We start from the raw sequence: 23148 nt of genomic DNA on the forward strand, positions 1-23148 counted from the left end.
TATGTTATTATTTTTATTATTAAATTTGATTTAATATGTAAGATTCAGAAAAACAGGGAATTGATGATGCTTTATTGATGGGCACCTAAAAGAGAGGTATTGATTATTACTTAGAACAACTAAAATTAACTACCTTTTAAGTTCTTTTTGTTATTCGTAATAGTGAAGATGAAGAAGAGGGAATGTTTGGATTCTATTTTTTCAATGCTCTTGATTATTTTCAGATGCATCAATTTCCATTTTATGTTACAATCTATTACCTTTGGAAGTAAGACACTTTTATGGAATTTATCACTCAAGTCTAAAACTTATTTCAAATAAGCAATTACATTCCAAGTTTAACTTATGAATCTCTTTTAATGACTGTCTACATATTGCTATTTTTTATTTTGTTGATCATTCTAGACATTATTTATGTTTCCTACTCATTTTCTCGTAATCGATTTTATTGGCTCTGGCCACTGTTGTTATTAAAGAAGATTACTTCCTTTGTGGTAACTGTAGGATTTCTACCTATCACAGAGACCTTGACATCTATTTTGTAATGCTACGTAGATCCAGACACAGGAAAATACATCATATATGGTTACAATAACATTTTTGTTGAATGTTGGCAAGACTGGCACACATTTCATGCTGTTTTAGATCTTACATTCATCATATTTTTTTCAATTATTTGCAGTATTGTTGCATATGCCTTTTTTGAACCAGCTATGAATACAAATGATAGATCTGCAAGACAGGATTCAAATGGAGAAGTGGCATTTATTACAAATAAAATTACTTGTTAATTGATGTTTAGTTTACTTAGACCGAACTATCCTGAACAAGCATGGATTATGGTTATCACTTCCTTTATTTTATCACTTTGGCTATTTAAATAATACAATTTTAACGATCCTTACTACGATTTTTAAGTTGGATTATTTTATTGCATATGTAGCACACTTTATTTATGGGCTTGTTTCATGTTATTAGTTTGTAAAATATTGGAATCTACTGATTTTACTGGAGGATTTATTGCCTGGTTGATAGGTGTTCCATTTATAATTAGTATAATGCTGCTGACGAAGAAATCTAAAATTGAGACACTCGTTAAATCTTAAACGAAATTCAGAAGTGGAGAGTAAATTTGGAGTCACATCAGATATGTGTTGCAACTAATACAAAATTAAGATAAGGATAGAAACTCTTATATGTTACTTGTTGGTTATATAGAAAAACACAAAGAGACTTGCAATTATGATGATTGTCCCTTAAAAACAAAGTTAAAACAAAGGAAGAAGGGAGGTTAGAATGACATTGATGAAATTATAAGAGGATTGATCTAAGAATTAGATAGGATGTTCGTTTAAGGTTTGAAGAAGTTTCCAAATTCAACATATTTGAGAATCTTTTATGCTTTATTTTTGATAGAGAGAAGAAACAATAAATCTAAGGCTTTAGAATAATTTGAACTTGCTCAATATACTAAGCCAGCTCTTTATTAGGAGTTTATCATATATCGATATAAAAAAGACATCAGGAGTAAGGGGATGAATTCTTAATAAGGAGAAGACGATGATATTGTAAATGCAATTGCATTTAAAAACTACTTATCTTTATGTGAAGAGAAAATGAAGTTCTCTGCTAATTTACATAAGGAATTTTGGATTGAATTAAAGGAGGATCAACCTGATTTAGGAAGGTTAATGAATATTGGTGCTAGAATTAGTAGAGTTACTAATGAAGCTAGGGAGAATTATGAGAACATGCAAAAAATCAATTCAAATATGCCATAAACCATGTAAGTATTTGGTAATTTCATGATTCATGTTATGAATGACTCTAAGGGAGGGGTTAATCTATTGAATAAAGCAAGATAATTGAAGGAACATCTAAGAAAAAACTAATAGGTGCATAAAGATATGATCAACTTCGAAACCGATTAAATCCCATTTATATATGTTAGTGCTAAGAAGTCAGACACAGGTAATATATTATAAATGAATTCATTATTTACTGCTTATTTTGGATATACAAAAGAAGAAATAGTAGGAAAGAAGATAAATGTTCTAATGCCCTAAAAATATGCAGAGAATCATGATAAATATATGAGTAACTTTTTTGATAATTTTGTACTTAATTTAAGATAGGAGGTAGGAATAGAAAGTGAATATCTGGATGTTGATTAAAATAGGTTATTTAAACATAAAAATGGATATCTATTTCCATTAACATATTAAGTGACATTGCATTTAGACTCCCTTGTATACATTGCCACTTTCAAATCGGAAGCTACTCTAAGAACTTAAATCTATTTTGTTGTTGACAAATCCTCTTAGATTCTAGAAATGTCTTCTAGTGCCATAACCTTCTTTGAATTAGAAATAAAAAACTTAGGAGACAAAATTAAATTGAATGATTACATAGCCGATGTATTGACTAAGAATGCCAAAGATGTCTTCTCTAAAATCCCAAAGAAAGATGGATTCTATTATTTCAATTGCCAAGTGAAAGAAATAGTCTTGCCACTCCACAATCCAAATGACAGTGATGAGGAATAGAAGAAAAGTGAACGCACTGGATACTATGTAATTCGTCTCGATAAGATTGAAAAAAATGAAGCAAATCTTAAATATATGATAAAGAAGGGAGCATAAAATACTGGCAGTGTTAGCAATCCAGATTCAGAATTGATATAAAAAGCCACCTCTTAATAAAAAATCACAAATTTGGCGAATGTTAGTTAAGATAGTCAAGTACCTTTAAGAAATTAAGATTGTTAAGATGTCGATCTCAATTTATTTAGTTATATGCAAGAATTATATGAAAATCCACAGGTTGATGAAATTAGAGATCTATTTAAATAATGCAATGCAGAAACTGAGAGTGTTCCTTCAATTGATTTAGCAGGAAGCATCATCACCAAGAGATACATTAATGGATAAATAGTTAGTATTAATGAAGAGTAGGAATAATTGTTTTTATAAATTTTAGAAGATGAGGAAGAGGAGAATTCGTTGTTCAGAAATTAAGGAAACAATTTTGAAGATGAGGATGACTACAAATTATTTACTTATAATAATTCAGCTAATTTGATTCAAATTGCCCTGAAGACTCACCACAGACACCCAGAAATAACAACTTTTAAGATTTATTCATCTTTATGGATTGTATTCATATTGGCTATGACAAGTTTGTAACAATACTTTTGTTCTGAACAATTCACCAATTATAGAATAGACGTCGATGTCTTATAATTAATAAATAATTAATTGGTTGAAATCAATAGATTGACTTCTAGAGTCTTAGATTTGGCTGTCTATTCAGCCAATCTCTATACATACAATACTACTGAAATAGCAAATGATATATCAATTTCAGCTGCCTCTGTTATTGATTTCAATTCTGCTATGAATTCAATAGATTATTTAAATTTCTAATCACAATTTTAAGATGAATTGTCATTTAGATTTTACAAGGATAATGGCTATTACGATGACACTTTAAGACTTGAAACTGCCTTAGTGGTGTTTTGTTCATTAGCTTTAAATTCTTCAGTTACCAGCTATCAATCCATCACTTTCGATAATATTTACTATTAAGGAGTGATCCATAATTACTTTGATGTGCTTTACCAGCAAATATGTGATATTTCAAGCTCTACCTATGATAATATCAAAGATATCATGGATAATCCATAAGTGAATCTCTTGATCTTATTGTCTGCATCAATATTTGTATCAGTAATGGCTATGGTCAAATTTATATTTCTTATGTTTGAAATCAAAACCTAAAGAGAAAATATTCTATTTCTATTTCTGGATATTCCAACCTATCATTTAGATGTTCTTTATAAGAAATGTGACAGATTTTTGAAAAGTTATGTAAGCATAGAGGATTTATAAAATAAATAAGAATAATAGGGGTTTGAAAGTTCAGAAGATGAAAAGGAGTTCCAAGAAGAAAAGATTGAAGTCTTAAAAGCACCTGATGAGGATGAATCTGATATTCTATTGAGGTAAACTTAAAACAGAAAAAAAATCATTAAGAAATATAGACAAAATAGGATTAAAGGCAATCAAGGCATCATTGTCCAGTATATTTATATATAATAATCTAGATTTTTTGTTATTTCAGTTTTCACTTTGGTTTTCACTGTCTATAATATCTTGGGAAGTCAATCTTAGTAATCATAGATAAACTTTCTTTTGCCTCAATATTATTAAAGTTTATACTCGATCAATAATTATGGTTATTACATTAATATCTAAAAGTTAATGATGCTTGATTACACAACCAAAATCAAAGGCATCCAAGTTTCTGAGTATGCAATCAATAATCTCACCATCTTTACAGGGAATGCTGAAAAGATGAGCTCGGTAAATATAATATTTTGAGTTCATTAGTTTAATTTTGATATTCTATCTTAACTGTAAGCATTCAGAGACAAATATATCAATATTTACTATGGCAATCTTTGTGAATAAATAATCAAAACAGCTGAAGTCGATTAATGTTAGCAAATTATCAATTCAAATTTATAATTAGTAATTATTTATTCATAATATCTTACTTTAGGGAATGTATAACACTGAATCTTACTTTTTGGAATATTTTAGAATCAATATTCAAAATTTTTATTAGAACATTACTCAAAAATCAATGTTATTAAATGCAACTCAATTTTTTGAAATCGATAGGGCTTTATACAATTATGTTTATGATGCAATCACTAATATAATTACATATGAAAGAGATCTCATTTCTAGTGGCATGGATAACATATAAAACATTCAATTAATCTTATTAATAATCTTTATAGTACTTTTAGTGTCCATTTTTTTATTTGTTTGGATTCCATTTTTGAATGGGTTGAATACCTAAATTAACCAAACAATCGAAATGCTCAACATGATTCCATTGGAAGTAGTTAAAGAAAATAAGAGTATACGTAGATTTGTAAAATCCTTAATAAAATCAATGAATAAATGATTTACTTAATTGAATATTGTTATATTAATTCATATTTATAAATCCTATCAATTATCTCGTATTTATTTAAGTATAAAAATATCCAAGTTCAATATTTCCTGAAAAATTATTATATTTATATTTATATATTTTATGAAAGAATATATTGAATACTTGTAAAACCTTCTGAAGTAGAATAAGATTGAATTCGAATAGGAAGAGGACTTTATTTAACATAAGGTGAGCCAAATTAATAATGAATTTGGATATGAACACATCAATAGATACAAAAGATAGATGATCTTATCTGAGATAGGTTTGACAGGCTAGAAATAGATTCATCTTGCAAAGGTATTGATAGTAGGAGCAGGAGGTATAGGAGCTCCTGCAATATATTATTTGGCTGGAGCTGGAGTTGGAACAATAGGATTAGTTGATGGTGATAGTGTAGATGTATCAAACTTACATCGTCAAATAATTCATAACAATTATAGATAAGGGATGAATAAGGTATTCATTATCAAATATCGTAGTGTGAATCAGCAAAATTATAAATTAATGAGTTTAATCCTTTAGTGAATGTTATTACCTATAAGCATCATTTATCATCTGCAAATGCAATAGAAATCTTTTAAAATTACGATGTCATATTGGATGCTACTGATAATCCTGCAACAAGATATTTAATTAATGATACAGCAATATATCTAAATAAACCTTTGGTTTCAGGTTCATCAGTTGGATGGGAGGGTTAGATAACAGTGTATGGAATGTAGGGACCTTGCTATCGATGTCTATTTCCACAATGTCCTAAGACTGTATAGAATTGCAATGAAGCAGGAGTATTTGGAGTTATGCCAGGGTTGATTGGACTCATAGAAGCATTGCAGGCTATTAAAATAATTATTGGACAGTAGACTTTATCATAAAAGATGATACTAATAGATGGATTAAGGGATGTCTATAAAGTTGTAAAGCTGAGAGGATAACAGAAGTATTTAATATTTATTAATACTCAGGGATTGTATAGCATGTTAAAAGTAAATAAAAATAAATGACTATGATTATGCATCCTTTGCATAGACTATTTGTAGCTCATCTATTCCTTATAGAGGAGGATATAAAGAGATTGAATGGAAAGATTTCCTATAGATTTAAAGAAGTGAGAAAGTAGCTTTATTGGATGTCAGGCCAAGCTCGTAATATAACATTATCAAATTGGATGGATTCACAAATCTTCCATATTCATAAATTGATTAACTTTAAGTTGAAGAATATAAGGATAAAGAAATCTACATCATGTGCAGAAGAGGTAATAATTCAAGGTTGGCTTGTGAATATCTAAAGGATAAAACACCAAATATATATAATATTATCGGAGGAATAGATTTATATGCAAAGTTATATGATCCTAAAATGCCGTTGTTATGAATTGAATTTAAGTATATACATGTATCTGATGATTTAACTAATTTATATTCAATAAGGAGCACTAAATCCTGGAGGTGGTAATCCAGTGTTTGGATCTGTATTTTTTGGTCTTCTAAAGAGAAGAATGTGAGGTTCTGGTCTGTGAGTTTCATAGTGAGACCATCCTCTCGATTACTATACTCCCAAGGCTCTCCATTCCATTTCATTTAATAATTTCCCTAGCATTTTCAAATTCAAATTGTACCTTTTGTGATTTTTTTGAAAATATGTTTAGGTAGAATGACATGTCTGTATTCATAGTAGTCATCTAAGTACTTATCGGAATATTCGATTTCTTCAGGATAATGAGGCATTGATATAATTTAAAATTTAAAATTAAAATAGTTAACACATAAATTTTATATTCTCTCTTTTTTATGTCTTAATATATTACACAATTGTATTAATCATATACTTTTAATACTTTATTAGTTGTTGCAAAATGAATCAAATCCATCTATCAAATGTATTCCATTCTAATTGCAAAACTTCAAAAAGGATTTATATTGTAAATGAATGACATTCTAAAGAAGTAGGTTAAAATTTAATCAATATATTTTATTTAAACATAAAAATAATTGATTTTTGAGTATTTATGTGAATTAATAAATTTAAACCAAAAAAAGATATTTAAAATTTTGATTTAATTACTTGTCTCATTCCAAAGTGAAATAATAAATAGAACTCATTTACGCCAGAGCATTTATTGACCTTATAGATAAGAATTTAGATGTAATTCAATCGTAATAACAAATTTAGAGTAAATAAATTGATCTAAAGGTTTCTTTTATGCACTTTTAACTAATTCATGGGGCATAAAAATCATAATTCGCTTAAAAAAGATCAGTAATAAGCCTAGGAATATTCAAGATTTTAATGATATTTAGGTTTGTTGATTTTATTAATTTTCACAGATTGATAAAGAGAGATTATTAAGGTTGTGCAATTGCAAATGGGAGAACTAGAGTGGGTGTGAGGGTGGATGTTAAAAGGTTATGAAACTTCGTTCTTAATTTAGTTCTAAATATTAATATTTTAACGATATTGATTTATGTTGCAAAAGAAAAACTCAGATAAAGAGAATGCTTCATTAAATAATAAAGATACATCAAAGCCAAGGATCATAGGAGATTATTAATTAGGTTTGGAGTATTAATTATTAGAGTTAAAACTCTTGGAGTTGGCACATTTGGTTTAGTTAAATTGGGTTTGCATCAGATTACTGGAGAGAAGGTGGCCATTAAAATATTGGAAAAGGAACGAATAGTAGAAGTTGCAGATGTTGAGAGAGTTTCAAGAGAAATACATATTTTAAAATTGATTCGCCATCGCCATGTAATTTAATTATATGAGGTAATATCAATATTAAAACTAGATTATAGAAACAAAGAAGCACATCTTTTTGGTGATGGAATTTTGTGATAAAGGTGAACTCTTTGATTATATAGTAAAGAACGATAAGTAAATATTCCAAGATAATTTCTTAGATTGGATGAAATAGAAGCTTGTCGAATATTCTAAGAGTTGATTTCAGGCATAGAATACATTCACAAACTAAATATTGTTCATAGAGATTTGAAACCAGAAAATCTGTTATTGGATCATTAAAACCAAATAAAGATAGTGGATTTTGGACTATCCAACACGTATAAATAAGGAGAGTTGCTTAAAACAGCATGTGGTAGTCCTTGTTATGCTGCTCCAGAGATGATAGCAGGCCATAGATACCAAAGTATCTTGGTTGATATTTGGTCTTGTGGCGTCATCTTATTCGCTACTATCTGTGGTCAATTACCCTTTGAAGATAAAAACACCAGTGATTTATATAAGAAAATACTTGGAGGACAATATACAATACCTTCCCATGTCTCATAAGATGGGTAATCATTTCTAAAAGGACTTTTAAACACAGATCCTTCTAAACGATTTAATCTGGAGTAAATTAAATAACATCCCTGGTTTAAGTTGTATAAGAGAGTTCAATCCATTCCTCAAGGAATTATAATAGGCTACAGCAGAATTCCAATTGATGATGCAATAGTTGATTAGCTAGCAACCAAAGGCTTCAACTCAGATTACATAAAGAAATGTCTTGATGCAAACAAACACAACAATCTAACCACAGCTTATTTCCTTATCTTAAAGAAGCATCTCATTAATGGTGGAAAATCAGTTGCCGATATCAATTCAAGCAATTTCAATGAAAAACTATTAGAACCTGCAACTCGTCCATAGAAACGTAGACTTTTTTCATTTATTTTTAGCTCCAATCAGTAGTCTTTTGGACAGCCAAATGATGAAAACTCTTACTCATAATAGATCTGGTTCTTGTTAGACGAATAATAAATCCCATACTTAAACAAGAGGACTTTCTGTTCTTCCTTCAGATGATACAAGATCAACTAATAATGGATCTAAAAACTACTAAAATTCATCGTTATCAATTGAAGTAACTAATTAATATCATTTTTAGGATTAATCATTCTTCTTTGAAAGAAAAAAAGTCCTAATCCTTCCAATAGACTAACAATAAAAAGATGACCACTGACATTTAAATCAATGATAGTTTAAATAAAACAACTTTTTTGGGCACTTGTAAAAGATCATCAAATGTATGCACAGCTTCTCCTGCTCATCAGAATAAATTATTGAATTATCTAAGTATAATGAAAAATAATATTAGAATCATCTACAAAGACAGGCACTCCAACAGCTCCTAGAGGTAATTCGTAACCGAAAATACCCTAAAATAGTAAGACTACAAAAAATCAAAAGGGTTCAATTTTAAATTTCGATTCTACCTATGATAAAAAAAAAGAAAATAAACCAATCAATTTAGTAGATACCACTAATATTGATAGTAAAAAAAGATCATTGCACATTGACGGAGTAAATATTTTATTTTAGACTTTTAGGATCTGTCTATGCCAGCCAGCACAAAACCATAATCAATGCCATTTTAACTCTGGCTAAAATTAAATAGTAGAAAAGGATCAAGAGATCATAGTGCAGGAGGTTAAAAGACTAAGAAAGCAAACAGTAGTACTACAAAGGCTAATATAAATTAAAGCTTCAATTTTGACAAACGAGTTTGATTTTTTATAAGAATAATTAATTCTATTAATCCATACTCACAATACAAAATTGATTTCAAGTCATTATAATTAAATTATAAACTCATGTAATCTTAATCAAAATCTGCTGGTAATGAAGGTAGAATCCAGTTTACCAGAATTATAATTATTAATCTTGAAAGGACTGCTTTATCTTCCCCTATAGACTTAGTGTTCTCCAGAAGGTTTGCCCTCAAAATACTCTCCAATCTCTCGGTTTCCATCAGCGTAAACAAATATTCCTTTGCCATCTCTTTTATCATTTTTGTACTCTCCTTCATAGATATTTCCATTCGCAAATTTATAAACTCCATGTCCTTCTCTTTTATTATTCACAAAAGTTCCAATATATGTGTTTCCATTAGCAAACTTATATTAGCCTTTACCATTGAAAAGTTGATTGCTCCATTCTCCTTCATAAACATCGCCATTAACAAATTTCTTTTTTCCCTTACCTTCAATTTTGTCATTAACAAAATCTCCAATATAACTAAAATTTAATAAGAATAATACACATTTCCATTAGCAAACTTATATCTTCCTTATCCTTCCCTTTTATCATTTCTGAATTACCCCTCATAGATGTCTCCATTAGAATATTTTTAAACTCCAAATCCTTCTCTTTTATCATTAACAAACGAGCCTTCATAAAATTCTCCAGTCACTTATTCATATTTTCCCTTTCCGTCTCTTTACCCATTTTTGAATTCTCCATTATATCTTGAATTAAAGATTCATATACTTGTCTCCATTAACAAATTTAAACTCTCCCAATCCATGAATTATATTATTTTTGAATTCTCCTTAATATATGTTACCATTTTCATATCTTAAGACTCCTTTTCCTTCCTTGTCTCCATTTACAAAATCTCCTTCATAAAAATCCCCATTATTATATGTGTACTTGCCTTTACCATAAATGGAATGGTTTCTCCAATCCCCTTCGTATTAATCACCATTTGCAAACTTCATGGAACCTTATCCATCTATCGTATTATTTTTTAGATCTCCCTCATATCTAAATATATTAATTTCTATCTTACATATTTCCATAGCTAAATTTATAAGTACCTCTGCCTTATATTCTACTTCTTCTAAATTAGCCTTAGACTGTATCTCCATTAAACGCAATACATTTTCCTTCTCCTTCAAGCAGATCGTCCTTGAAACACCCTTACATTATTTTTTTCTATCCATTTTCTTCGAAAGTGTACTAACCCCAGATGATATGATTGTGTTTCCAATATCCTTACCAAATGGCTTAACCCCTAATGCAAACTCCAAATCCATGTTTCATTTATTGCAATACTTCCCCAAAGTAAATCCCATCAGATTCATTCAATTTATCAACTTCTTTACTCCTTAAGAATAGACACTCAACTGGGGGTTTGTGTATTTAATTTTGTAAAAAGAACTGTACCATAGTTTGATCTCTAACATGTTCTTCCAGCATGCATTTCAAACTAGATAATCCTAAGACCTTTTCAAATTACTTGCCGGCTTCCTTAATTTAGGGTAGATTCCATCTCTACTCCAGGAGATTAATTGTTTCATTTAGTTTTTACACCTTCTCGTAATCAAAGTAGGTAAGCAATTGCTCATTGATTATTTTGAATCCTCCATTGTATAAGGTATTGTATGATTATTCTAATTGCTCAACATATTCAAGTAAGGTTGTTATATCTTTAATGAAGTACTATTCTAATTTCTCTATCAAGTAGAGACTATATAAGTTGGATCGATTACAGTTGTTGTTTTTCTTGTTGAAAATTAACAATCTTCTAAGCGATTTGATCTCTGGGATTGGTTTCGCTGAATAGTTTATAAGAGAATTGACATTTTTCAACTAAGTCATCTTTTTGATTCGAGAAGTACTCACTTGGAGATGAAAGGAATGACTGTTGAATGTCTTCACATTCTGTATTTAGTTTCACTATTGATTAATCCATTATATTATAAATAATCAAGATATTTTAAGGAAGGGGGTAAAGAATTGCCAAATATGGAAATTCAAATTAATTGTATTTATACTAAATTTATAGTGTATTTATTATAAATAAAATGACACAATAAAATACACATTATTTCAGTTTTACAGGTTCTCTCTCTCTGATAGTGTTACCCTTCTACATTTAACATAGCCGAGACTAGACAATCTATCTAGCCTCTTAAAATGTTTAAGTTTAGAGACTAGATCCTAGTCAAAAGAGAATTCAGAAATTGTAGAATAGAATTATAGAATAGACCAAATCTTTACATATTATGAATATGATTATGTGTAAAATATGAATATCTTCTCAATCTCAAGCCAACAATAAAAGGATGGCAAACACAATTTATAAAAGGACTCCATAGCAAGACTTGCATGATCCATCAGTTGTAGATGCTGATGACCAATGATAAGCACCTAAGGTATTGGTGAAGCATGTAGTTGATGTTAAATTTCCGGTTCCTGGGGCATTAATGCAAGCTGATCCTGTGGCATTCCAAGAGCATGGTTGAACTGATGTTCCTGACAAATAGACAAAGCTGCAGGACAATTCAGTTGTGTAACTTCCACATACTGCTTATTGGCAGGTTGTTCCGTTCATAGCACAATAAGGTGTAGTGCAGTTTGCAGCTGTTCCAGTTGAGCATGTTGGAGTATTGGAACATGTGGCTCCATTTAGGTAACATCCTCTTGCTGTTGGACAGGTAGTTCCTGAATATGATGAGCATTTGAAATCAACACAATTTGTTCCAGTGGTTGATGTTTATCCGCATAAAGCATTTTGAGCTTAGCAATCAGCATCAGTGGCTCCTTTTAGACTGCTGCATGATGAAAATGCGAGACAAGTATTGTTACCTGCAGTTGTATTTAAATAGCATGCAGTTGGGAAGGTCAAACAAGCGGCTCCTTATTAGGCTGTGCAATTAGCTTTTTGACAAGTAGATGTTGTTCCTGCATTCCATGAACATCCAAATAATGAAGAGCATTCTGTTGATAAATAGTAATCACTGCAAGAGCAATGATCTGATGGGCTAGCAGTCCATCCAAGAGCTAAAGCAATGATGCATGAAGCAATGATGAATTTATTCATAATTTATATTTTAAATAATGATATTTATTAGAAAATGATTTGCTTTTGAATCCAAATTAGCTAAATAAATCCATAATATGTATTGTTAATTAATACGCATTATTTTGATTTTTTAATGCTCGTACTCATCTCTATCACACTCCATCCTAATATACTTCACTATCCCATCTTATTTTTTGTCTTTACTCACTTCATCATCTTTATTTAAAAAAATATGGAATTATTTTTAAAGTACTACATATTTCCCACATATTTTGATCAAAAGCCTATATATGTATTGCTTACGACATTCATAGCCGCTTTTTATAATTTTTTTTTCTTTTTCATTTTCTAATACTAATTTACAAGAATATGAAAATTGGAGTTATGATTACTTCTTAAAATCAAAGCTGAACTTTTGCATTGATGAAGATCATTGTTTTTCAGCCACAACAAATATTCCAATCCAGATAAATTATAAGAAATGAAAAAAAATACACTTATTACGTCCAAAGAAAATTATTATCTAAATAATCACGATATTAATCATTTGATTACATATTTAATATTAAAGCAAAAATACTTGATACTATTGGATGCCCTAATTCTTATAGGAAGCTCAATAAATTTAACTTAACAATTGTTTTGAATGTAGAAAATTACTAATCTAATAATAATTATAATAATCTTAAATAGTTTTTGTAAACTTAAACTCACTCCAATTCAGAGAAATGAAGATTATACATTCATTGTAACACATATTTCTATTAATAATTAGTGATTATAAATTCAAATCATTAATATTATGAAACCAATAAAGTATTATTTATTAAATATTATTCTTAATATACTGACAAAAAGGAATATAAGTTGTTCATTTTTCAACCTTTCCAAGCCATAAAGCCAAAAGTGACTTTCCTTTAACTGCAATAATCTTAAATCTGACCCCTGGAATATCACCGACTGCATGTCCCTTTCTTCCGAATCCAGCTACAGTGACTTCGTCATTTTCATTTAAAAAGTTTAAGCAACCATCCTTGGGAACGAAGGCTGATATTTTTTTACCATTCTTTTTCAATAAGACTCTAACACACTTTCTGACAGCAGAGTTTGGTTATTTGGATTCACTAGATACACATTAAAAAGTATATTTACACTCCGATCTTTTCGACAACCAAACCTTTAGCATGTGATGCACCCATGAATGGATTCTTATATCTTGATCCAATCATAGCCTTATTGTATTCCTTATCAGCCCATCTGTTAACTCTTCTGTGATCTTTGAGCTTTCTTCCGGCTCTCATACCTCTGGGTTTACCAACTCCCATGATTAAAAGATTTTAATTAAATTTTTTAAATTAATACAATCTTCATTTGATTTAATAATAAACACATTATATTCACCAATCATTCTTCTGTTTTGGATTTTTGGTTGTTATCAATATTGCTTTTGTGATTATGTCGGTTATGATTATATTCAGTGTTTTATTAAACAAGTGATATCACTAATTTCTACTATTAGTTTCCTTATACTTTTAACCATTAATAGTTGAACTTTTTCTTCACAATATCCTCACAAAGTAGTGGCTGAAGATTTAAAAGAAAAATTAACGTATGTAATATAAGCTTTTATTTTGTATAATCATTATCATGGTTTACTTTACAACAATATTTCAATCTAAGGTATTTCTATCTTGCTTGCGTTTGACTATTTTTTATAGACTTTGCTCTGCCCCATTATTTTAAGATGAAGTTTAAATTCTATTATTCAATAGTACTCTTATATACTTATCACGATCTAAATAAAACAACTATCCTTCTAAATTAGATTGTTTTAAGGTTAGTAGCTTACATGATATGAATTTTTCATATAGATTTGTTCTTATGATATGTTTTAGACCAAGGTTATCTCCAGGCGATAATTAGATCTATTGTTTTTGATCTTCCTCCAATTCTATAATGGTCTTTCTTCTTTTCTAACTAACTTGTTTACCTTCATCTAGCTCTACTTCCTTTTGTTAAGAAATGATACAATTGCTATATATAAGTGGAATATCATAGTAATATTCTAATAACATCCTTCTTTCTTTAGTTATTGCATGTGGCAAAGAGATTACAAATATGATCATAGTTGTATTCATCAAAACTAATCCTCATTATAAGTAGAGGCTCAATTCCTTAATTCAATTTTTTTCTCTTGATTAGTATCCCTCTATTTCATTATCTAAGATATGTTTATTACGTAATCTTTCTTTCATCTTCCATGATCTTTTATCATTCTATTTAAGGTCCATAATCTTATCTCAATTAAACGGACATCATAATAATATGTGTTGGAGGCTATTCTACTCTAGGAGTAGCTCAAACTTTCCGAGGTTCAAATTCCAAGCTTGATGTTTTCCTTTGAATAAATTGCAGTCTCCTTCTTCTTCTTAATAAATGTAGATCTGAAATGATTTATCAAAGCCAATGGGTTTCAATGTTTTAAAAACTTGAATCCGAAGAATAAGGGTTACTTAAGCCAATTTCAAACTTCTAAGCAATCTTGGCATTAACTCCTATCATAATTTGGTTTGTTGTATAAGGAATGATTGTTTCAATAAATTCTATATATATTCAATTTTAATTATGTTTGTAAGAGCACCAGCCAAGATAATCATTTCTGGTGAGCATTCTGTTGTGTATGGACATAAAGCATTATGTGCAGCCATCAATAAATACACCAAAATTAAAATACACTCAAACAAAGCTAATTCAATAGAGATAAGATGGGGAAATGATTGGCATGAAGTCTTGAATCTAGATTCAAATAATACTAATTCTTAGTTAGCTTAAGTGGCACGCATCTTAAATATCAAACCCTCAATAATAGAAGTGGAATCTGAAGTACCCATTAGTTCTGGATTAGGATCCTCAGCCTCTTTTGCTGTTGCATTATCCAAAGCTATGAATGGATCTATTGAATAAGCAATTGAAATTGAGAATATATTTCATGGTAAGAGGGGAAGCGGATTAGATGTGTAGGTCACTAATCATGGTGGCATATGTATATTTTAGATAGGAAAACCGATTTAGAAAGTTAATCTTCCTATTCAAAATATATTGCTAATTGATTCAGGCGATAGAAAATAAAAAGGAACTGAGGGATCAATTGCAAAAGTTAAAAATTGTGTTGAGTAAAAGGATGGAAGATAAATTTTGAATAGAATTTCAGAAGTAACTGAATAAATAATTAAAGAAGGACTTGTGAAAGAGTTGATATATGAAAATCATGATCTTTTGAATAGGTTAGGCATTTGCACTGATAGGATAAATGATATAATTGTAATCAATCTAATTAGATTTAGAGAATTTGCAAAAGAGAAGGTGTTCCTGCAAAAATGACTGGTGCTGGAGATGGAGGGTTTTGTATTGCGTTTCCAAAAGATGAATAAGAATCTGACTTTTTAGTATCAAAACTGCACAATTATAAAACCTTAAAATCAAATATCGATAAAGAAGGTTGTAAAATAATTTGAGTATTTAATACATTTGTTTTAATATTGACTCATTTTTATTAGTCTTAATAATTTTATCCCTCCAAAACTAAGTATCGTTACTTAATATTTTTATTTAACTTCTTCTATCGATTTGTTTCAATTTGTAGATTTGATTCAGATTAAAATACAACTTGATTAGAATGGGTTAATATGATGTAATGTAATGTAATGAATGATACAAAATATTTAAAATTATATGTGTTTGTATTACATGTCTTCATTTATTAATTTAATTAATAAAATAAAATGCAGATTAGTATTAAAAGCAATGTTCTGCAGCCTATACCTATAAAGAGAAAGATAATAGGGTTGCCAGAAAAAAATACAGAATTCAATGATCTTCTTAATTTAATCTGGAAAGCTGCATCTGCTCCAGCAACACTAGAGTAGATTGAAACAATTAATAAAGTAAGTAAGGGGCGGTAGTTTTGCAAAAACCCTTTCATGTTAATTGACTAGCCAATTTCTGAAAACTCTAAATCTATTCAGGAATTACTAGATGAAATTGAATGATACCCATTTATATATATATATATTGTCACACAACATTTTGAAGTTCATCTATTTATCATTGAAATTATAAGTCCTACTTAAGAATGTCGTTAATATTAAATTAAAAGTCTCTTAAAAACGGGTGTTACAAACATTGGCTAGCGGTGATTCGTTATGTTGGATCAAATTCTAGTAACTTCTTTAGTAAATCTACGAAGTCTTCCATAGTGGCCATCTCTAATTATAAGTTTCTTACCAATTTGAACCTTGGATTGTTCTTAAACTTGATTTATTGAATTCCAAATACAACTCCTATATATCAGTTATATTTTATATTCCAGGATCAGGTAGATTGATATTAAATTCATTCTCATACATTTTCATAGGTTTAAGTTCAAAATTTTAGTCCTACCTAATAAAATAATTCTCACATTTTGGACTATTGGAGATCAACCCAAAGTTGGTACTAATATTAGTGATAAATTATAGATTACATAGAAATTAATCCTAGAATTTTTGAGAGTTGATCAAACGATGATGTCCCTTAGAATAATGGATATCCTAGATATAACTAAGCAGCCACACATCCTAATGACCACATATCAATAGCGCAAGTCTTTTTGTAGCCTAGAATAATCTAGATATACATAATATATTAGACATACCTCAGGTGCTCTATAATACAAACTTTAGATATAATAATATAAATGGATGTTTACTTCAGATGCAGATCCGAAATCAATTATCTGAATTTATTTGGCTGTGTTGCTATAATAATCCTAAAAAGTTACTCAGTAAATAACAGGTTTTCTGGTTTGATATCACAATGTACCCAATTTAAAGAGTGCAAGAATTCTAATCCTGATATGACTTATTTTAAAATATTCTTTATCATGCACAATGAAAGACCCTAATATTTTGTTTCTTGTAGTAATTCTTCCAAATTAAATCCCAATAATGGAAAGACTATGCAAACATGATTTTTAAAAAGGAAATAATCAATCAACTTAATTATGCTTTCATGCTCCTATTTTTTATTCAGCAGTCTAATCAATTTAATTTCTTTCATGGCTTGTAAATTATATGCATTAATATTTTTTATTATTTTGATTGCAAAATTAGAATTATTCTTCTAACATCTATAAACACTACCAAAAGTACCAACACCTAGCCATTCTTTAGCAATATATTAATTGTTTGTCTTTTGATTTACTATAACATCATCCAGTCTTACAATTAGATCATAATTTTCATTATCCAATCCATCATTGTAGACAGCTAAGTTTATCGCATTTAGATACCTGCATTTGGATGAGTAAGAGTTCTAGGAGTCACAGAAATTGTTTCAGCGTACTATAACAATTCTCTGATTTTTGTTGTGACAAGATGAATTGGTTATTTATCCCTTTACAATTGTTTATTATTAAGACTCTCTATTTAACAATCATATAATTAAAAGTGACTCTTTTAAATACCAAATTAAGAAAAGCTGAGTGTGAGGTTAAACATTAAAATCTTTATAATTTTAATAATTCAGAAAAATGCTGGAGAATATAAATGATTGATTCTTGTCTCTCTAATCCAATTCAAAGTTCTTGTATTTTAAAATACAAGGACAATTGGATTAAACTTCCAATTTCTAAAAATATGCTAAAGTTGATAAACTTTCATATTCATAATAAAATGGGTAATGAAATTACTCTTATTATCATTATCTCCATATTATAATATAGTTTTTATGTTCTTACAGATTGATTGATTCTAGTGAAACAATTAAGACTAAGAAATTAATTTATATTATAATATTCTCAAAATTTAGTAATATTATGTTTATAAAATAATTAATGTTAATACTTTTCTTAGTTTATGTTTAAGCGTAATTTACATCAAAATTGCACTTCCATTACCCAAATGCTGATGAATCAATTGCACAATTCACAATCACTAATAAGCATTAAATTGATTTCACTTAAATCTCATAACCATTTTACTTATTTCCTAGATCATATTTGGAAAATTTGCATGTAGATGGCAAAGTCAGAGAATTATATATCAGCTCCACACAAGGTATGATGCCTGAACTTAATGCCCCCTAACATGGTGTGCTTATTATAACGAACGAAGATGCTGATTAATTAATTGCTATTAATCAAGTATCTGAAATTTTTAGAATTGCAAAATACAATATGATCTATGATCAGGCTTATTATTATAAATTCAATGGAGATTAGTCACAACTCTCCTTTATGGGATTTGATGATGACACAATCTAAGTAGGCAAAGTACTTTTGGCACATGATCCCACTGATAACATTTGCATTGATGGAATAGAATTTATTCTACAATATTTTGGATGTAATGGTAAGAAAGGAATAGCTTAGATTATTGATCCTAATACAATATTTAGATCAACCTATTTATCTCTCTAAGCCAAATTTGAATATGATATATCCACCAAAACAGCTACTTAAAAAATTGTACTCCTCATCAAGTACGATACTTAATCCTTGTCTAAGATTTTTAATCTAGATCCCAATCTGACTTATCATTCCTGTCCTGAATTTGATTCTGAAATAATTTAACATTCTACAAGAGCGATAACATATAACTTAAAATCAGCCAAACAATTCAGATTGGGACAGTTAAGCAAAATATAAGATGATACTAATATGATTAAATACTAACCTAAGAGTATCACTTATTATAATAAATTTAGTAACTACTAGAAAGTTCTGTGCTGGACCTTGGTTTGCCTTTGATTCCTATATCCATCAATAAGTGACTGCCTATGAGGATGGGGTTGCTACCATTTTGCTTTATTTTCCACATGAATTTACTCCAATTTATCATACCTTAGAAACAAGTAAAGTAAGTTAAAACTAATTTTTTTGGGAAGGTGAGACAAAAAAAATTATTATTACCGCAAATTTGAATTAAAATGAGACCTTTTTAGTTAAAATTAAGTTTAGCAAAAAATTGAAAAGCTTTGAAGAATACCCTCATGATCCTGAAAGAGGATAGGACATTGTAAGATTATACCCTAATTACAATAGATTACCTCTCCAGTAATTTTCAATGGGGAATTATACTTGACTTCGCATTAGGTTACAAGATAGCCGTATCCAGACTTTTCTATGCCTTTCAACATTCTAACATTTTCATCACTTGCTATGGGATACTTTTTCTTGTAGATTTTAGGTATGGCAGTCGATAAATTCATTCTTAATAAGCCAGAAAAGGGATCGTTGGCTTAGAGATTGTTAAGAAAAATCTTTTCATTAGTATCATTTTGAGTGTAAAATTTATATTGAGAATAATAAAAATATTTTTTATAGATATGATTCGTATTTATTAATCAAGTGTGTTTAGATTTTTAATATTGATATTTTGCGAACATTTAAAAATAAAAATTAGTAAAAGTGAAAGGATATTATTAAAATGAAATAAATATGATGTTGTAAAGTGTTTGCATAAACTAAAATACTGTTAAAGATTCACAAATCATCATGATACATAGAACTTATGGATTGCTATTATTATTCTTATTCTAATTTTTATTATTCTCTTTTGGTTGAATACTCCTTGAACTCAATGATTTTATCTAAATAACATATGATCATTGTAATATACCTCCATTGGAATCATAATCTAGAAAGAATTAAGCAACAAAATCAGCCGTGTTATATGGGTTCTATGTAGGAAATTGAGCTCTCAATTCATCATATTTCAGCACCTTATCCCCATCCGAATCAAACATCAAGAAATCAGCTTCATATGGTTGTAATCCAAGCACTATTCCTAATAGTAATAACACAATCACACGTCTCACCATTTAATTTAATTATTAATAGTATTCGTTATTCCAAGAATTGAGTTCTTTTCAAACGTATTTTTTAAAATATATGAATAAATGAATATCATTTGTACAATATCTATCATTCTTTTTAGAAATAAATAATAACTCAATAAATAACTGTGCTAGGATCCCAGCAAGTGTGATAATTTTCATTTAGTTAATCAATAACCTTAATATCCTCCTCCGAAATTTGAAAATCGAAGATCTCAAAATTCTCTTTTATATACTTAGGAGTCTTTGATTTTGGCAACACAATAAATCCCTTCTGAACAGCCCATCTTAAACTAACTTAGGCAACAGTCTTATGATATTTCTTGGATAGCTCTATCATTTTCTAATTCTGGATCAGTTTTGGGTCATTTCTAGCAATAGGAGAATAGGCTTCAATTAAGATGCCTAATTATATATTACTTAAAATTACTTTGTTATCGACAATATTCAATTGTAGCTTGATCCCAGCATAAGGGATGTACTTCTATTTGGTTGATAACAGGTTTTATTTTACAGTTCAACAAAAGATGTTCAAGATGATGTTTTAAAAAATTGCTAACACCAATATTTTTAATTAATCCTTCCTAAAACAATTACTCTAAAGCTTTATAGGTTTAAAGTCTCACAGTAGCATTGTTAGGACTGTTGAGCTGATTACCTGCAACACCTGGCCAATGAATTAATAATAAATCAAGATATTTTGTATCCAAATCCTGGAGGATTTTTTTGCACGATTTTAAAGTGTTCTCATATCCTTGTTCAGATGAGGCAATCTTAGAAGTTATGAAAAAGTCTTCTCTTTTAGGAACTCTAATATCTTTGCCATTTTGATAGTAAGATGCTGAATCTATATGAGTATACCCACTAAAATAATGTTAATTATAAATCTCATTACACTTGCAAAGCATATTTGATTCCATCCACCAGTTCCTTTCCACTACACTAGTAAGTACCATAACCTATCTATGGGATTTTATTGCCATTATTCATAGTCAAAAGAGGAGCAATTAATTTTTACATTTTATTATATTAATTCACATTCGAACACCATCAAAAAAAGAATGTGCCATAGCCTCTTCTGCTGTAAGTCTTAATTTATGATCATAAATCAACAATTTGCTTATCAGATCCAAGCCTTCCTTTGTAACTAAATGCGCATTCTCAGGATCTATATAAATAGTAAAAGGCTGTTAAGTGTGACTGATAGATATATATATATAATCTTTACATGGGTGGATCAGGGTAGACAAGATCATACTTTTCCAAATATTTAAGGAGATCCTCAGTTCCCAAAACTGCAACAATCTTATCTAGTTATTCATAGACATCTTTGCCTTTGAATAAAGGTTACTTTTGAAATATCATGCTTGCTAATGTACAACCAAAGGCCCACATATCAACACTGTAATCGTATTGTTTATTATTGACTAACAATTCTGGAGCTTTGTAATAGCGAGTTCCTACTCTAGTGTTATATCTCTTTTTTGGATGGTAGAACTCTCCCAAGCCCCAATCAATTAAGTAGAGTGTATCATCTTCTTTAATAATGATATTCGCCATTTTGACATCTCTATGCATTACTCCCTTACTATGTACTTAATTTAGAGCCTTTTAAGTGTTGTAAATACTTTTAGCAATTAGTACATGTATAATTATATCTTTGGTAATTCTAGTTTTCCAAATAGGTGAAGTAAATTCACACTACTTAAATATTAATAAATAAAAGTAGCATTCTGTTTCTTATTTTGATTTCTAATAGCATCTATCAACTACAATGTATTTGTTGTCCCCTTTATAGCTTTCAACACTTGAATTTCTCTATTGATTGCCTGCCATTTCATTGGTTTTAGTTCTTTCATTACCACTGCCTCCCCATCATCTCGAAGTCCTATGAAAACTTAAGAAAATGCTCCTCTTCCTATTTTATCATATTTTGTATATCTTTTGATGTCTCCATCCTTGTAATATAAATATCTGGGGTCCACATCTTTTAGACGCTTATTGAAATTGGCATTCCAATAAACTTTGGATACACGCAGATGATTCTAATCTTTTATTGTGCATTACTTTGTAATAATCATCTTCATAATAGAATATATTCTCGAAATGATTCTAGTGAGGTTTTGTGTTTAATTTACACTATCCTAGAACGGCTAAGACCATCAATATTAGATGCATCATATAAAGATAATTAATATTATAAAATTTCATGTTAAATTGATGAGAGGAAAGTAAATTGTTATAATAAAAATTGCTTAATTCAAAGTATAAACTATGCTATGTTGAAATTAGTAAGAAAAACTACTATGAATTTAAGTTCCCAAATAATTTAGTTTTAATATAAAATACCAAAATGGTTATTGAATTCAAGAATAGAGATAAATAAATGGTATTTAATAAAATTTGAGCATTTTCAAACTTTTTACCTCCTTCTGCTTTTTTCATATGGCCCTTGGTTTTAAAAACCAATGAATAAACCTCAAATCACCTCAAATTTTCAATATTTCCCTATGATTTGAGGTATAAAATAAAATTCAAGAAATATATAAATTAAAATTTGCTTTTAGAATAGAAAATATTATGTAATATTATGGTTATTGCTGAGTGTAGAGCAGTATTATTTATGCTCCTGAACGTACCAGAGGAGGAAATACTTGAATAAAAACCCTCAA

General features: G+C 29.1%; 15 protein-coding genes across 15 annotated transcripts; 7 read left to right on the forward strand and 8 right to left on the reverse strand. All coding sequences in view use genetic code 6, as the record gives it.

Annotated features, from left to right (window-relative positions):
- Positions 1–35: 35 nt before the first annotated feature.
- PTMB.184 (hypothetical protein) lies at positions 36–4977 on the forward strand. Its single annotated transcript, XM_001346972.1, has 4 exons — positions 36–4081; positions 4106–4364; positions 4392–4532; positions 4564–4977. 4 exons carry the CDS (start codon positions 36–38, stop codon positions 4975–4977), a joined length of 4860 nt encoding a protein of 1619 aa, XP_001347008.1.
- A 132-nt stretch (positions 4978–5109) lies between these two features.
- Positions 5110–6387, forward strand: PTMB.185 (Molybdopterin synthase sulfurylase). Its single annotated transcript, XM_001346973.1, has 3 exons — positions 5110–5466; positions 5490–5950; positions 5976–6387. 3 exons carry the CDS (start codon positions 5110–5112, stop codon positions 6385–6387), a joined length of 1230 nt encoding a protein of 409 aa, XP_001347009.1.
- Positions 6388–6435: 48 nt separating this feature from the next.
- Positions 6436–6740, reverse strand: PTMB.186c (Cyclin dependent kinase regulatory subunit). The annotated part of the gene is made up of 2 exons (XM_001346974.1): positions 6436–6605; positions 6632–6740. 2 exons carry the CDS (start codon positions 6738–6740, stop codon positions 6436–6438), a joined length of 279 nt encoding a protein of 92 aa, XP_001347010.1.
- A 737-nt stretch (positions 6741–7477) lies between these two features.
- PTMB.187 (SNF1-related protein kinase) lies at positions 7478–8817 on the forward strand. The annotated part of the gene is made up of 4 exons (XM_001346975.1): positions 7478–7568; positions 7592–7779; positions 7802–7887; positions 7914–8817. 4 exons carry the CDS (start codon positions 7478–7480, stop codon positions 8815–8817), a joined length of 1269 nt encoding a protein of 422 aa, XP_001347011.1.
- A 146-nt stretch (positions 8818–8963) lies between these two features.
- PTMB.188 (hypothetical protein) lies at positions 8964–9521 on the forward strand. The annotated part of the gene is made up of 3 exons (XM_001346976.1): positions 8964–9087; positions 9110–9315; positions 9342–9521. 3 exons carry the CDS (start codon positions 8964–8966, stop codon positions 9519–9521), a joined length of 510 nt encoding a protein of 169 aa, XP_001347012.1.
- A 96-nt stretch (positions 9522–9617) lies between these two features.
- Positions 9618–11488, reverse strand: PTMB.189c (Phosphatidylinositol-4-phosphate-5-kinase). Its single annotated transcript, XM_001346977.1, has 5 exons — positions 9618–10029; positions 10053–10259; positions 10282–10557; positions 10583–11351; positions 11377–11488. 5 exons carry the CDS (start codon positions 11486–11488, stop codon positions 9618–9620), a joined length of 1776 nt encoding a protein of 591 aa, XP_001347013.1.
- Positions 11489–11842: 354 nt separating this feature from the next.
- On the reverse strand, positions 11843–12619 carry PTMB.190c (Surface protein). Its single annotated transcript, XM_001346978.1, has 1 exon — positions 11843–12619. One exon carries the CDS (start codon positions 12617–12619, stop codon positions 11843–11845), a length of 777 nt encoding a protein of 258 aa, XP_001347014.1.
- Positions 12620–13472: 853 nt separating this feature from the next.
- On the reverse strand, positions 13473–13926 carry PTMB.191c (40S ribosomal protein S23). The annotated part of the gene is made up of 2 exons (XM_001346979.1): positions 13473–13725; positions 13754–13926. 2 exons carry the CDS (start codon positions 13924–13926, stop codon positions 13473–13475), a joined length of 426 nt encoding a protein of 141 aa, XP_001347015.1.
- Positions 13927–15226: 1300 nt separating this feature from the next.
- Positions 15227–16116, forward strand: PTMB.192 (Mevalonate kinase). Its single annotated transcript, XM_001346980.1, has 2 exons — positions 15227–15922; positions 15946–16116. 2 exons carry the CDS (start codon positions 15227–15229, stop codon positions 16114–16116), a joined length of 867 nt encoding a protein of 288 aa, XP_001347016.1.
- Positions 16117–16383: 267 nt separating this feature from the next.
- Positions 16384–16650, forward strand: PTMB.193 (hypothetical protein). Its single annotated transcript, XM_001346981.1, has 1 exon — positions 16384–16650. The coding sequence occupies one exon, from the start codon at positions 16384–16386 to the stop codon at positions 16648–16650; it is 267 nt and encodes an 88-aa protein (XP_001347017.1).
- Positions 16651–16705: 55 nt separating this feature from the next.
- PTMB.194c (Protein kinase) lies at positions 16706–18138 on the reverse strand. The annotated part of the gene is made up of 6 exons (XM_001346982.1): positions 16706–16866; positions 16896–17095; positions 17124–17266; positions 17295–17397; positions 17421–17907; positions 17931–18138. The coding sequence occupies 6 exons, from the start codon at positions 18136–18138 to the stop codon at positions 16706–16708; spliced, it is 1302 nt and encodes a 433-aa protein (XP_001347018.1).
- A 335-nt stretch (positions 18139–18473) lies between these two features.
- PTMB.195 (GPI transamidase component) lies at positions 18474–19922 on the forward strand. Its single annotated transcript, XM_001346983.1, has 3 exons — positions 18474–19320; positions 19346–19656; positions 19683–19922. The coding sequence occupies 3 exons, from the start codon at positions 18474–18476 to the stop codon at positions 19920–19922; spliced, it is 1398 nt and encodes a 465-aa protein (XP_001347019.1).
- Positions 19923–20123: 201 nt separating this feature from the next.
- Positions 20124–20461, reverse strand: PTMB.196c (hypothetical protein). The annotated part of the gene is made up of 2 exons (XM_001346984.1): positions 20124–20230; positions 20260–20461. 2 exons carry the CDS (start codon positions 20459–20461, stop codon positions 20124–20126), a joined length of 309 nt encoding a protein of 102 aa, XP_001347020.1.
- A 130-nt stretch (positions 20462–20591) lies between these two features.
- PTMB.197c (Oxidoreductase) lies at positions 20592–21496 on the reverse strand. The annotated part of the gene is made up of 3 exons (XM_001346985.1): positions 20592–20881; positions 20907–21340; positions 21372–21496. The coding sequence occupies 3 exons, from the start codon at positions 21494–21496 to the stop codon at positions 20592–20594; spliced, it is 849 nt and encodes a 282-aa protein (XP_001347021.1).
- A 14-nt stretch (positions 21497–21510) lies between these two features.
- Positions 21511–22654, reverse strand: PTMB.198c (Casein kinase II catalytic subunit). Its single annotated transcript, XM_001346986.1, has 4 exons — positions 21511–21676; positions 21705–22084; positions 22105–22521; positions 22544–22654. 4 exons carry the CDS (start codon positions 22652–22654, stop codon positions 21511–21513), a joined length of 1074 nt encoding a protein of 357 aa, XP_001347022.1.
- Between the last annotated feature and the right edge of the window lie 494 nt (positions 22655–23148).

The sequence above is a fragment of the Paramecium tetraurelia genome, assembly GCF_000141845.1.
Source record: "Paramecium tetraurelia macronuclear, complete genome".
Lineage (NCBI taxonomy): Eukaryota > Ciliophora > Oligohymenophorea > Peniculida > Parameciidae > Paramecium > Paramecium tetraurelia.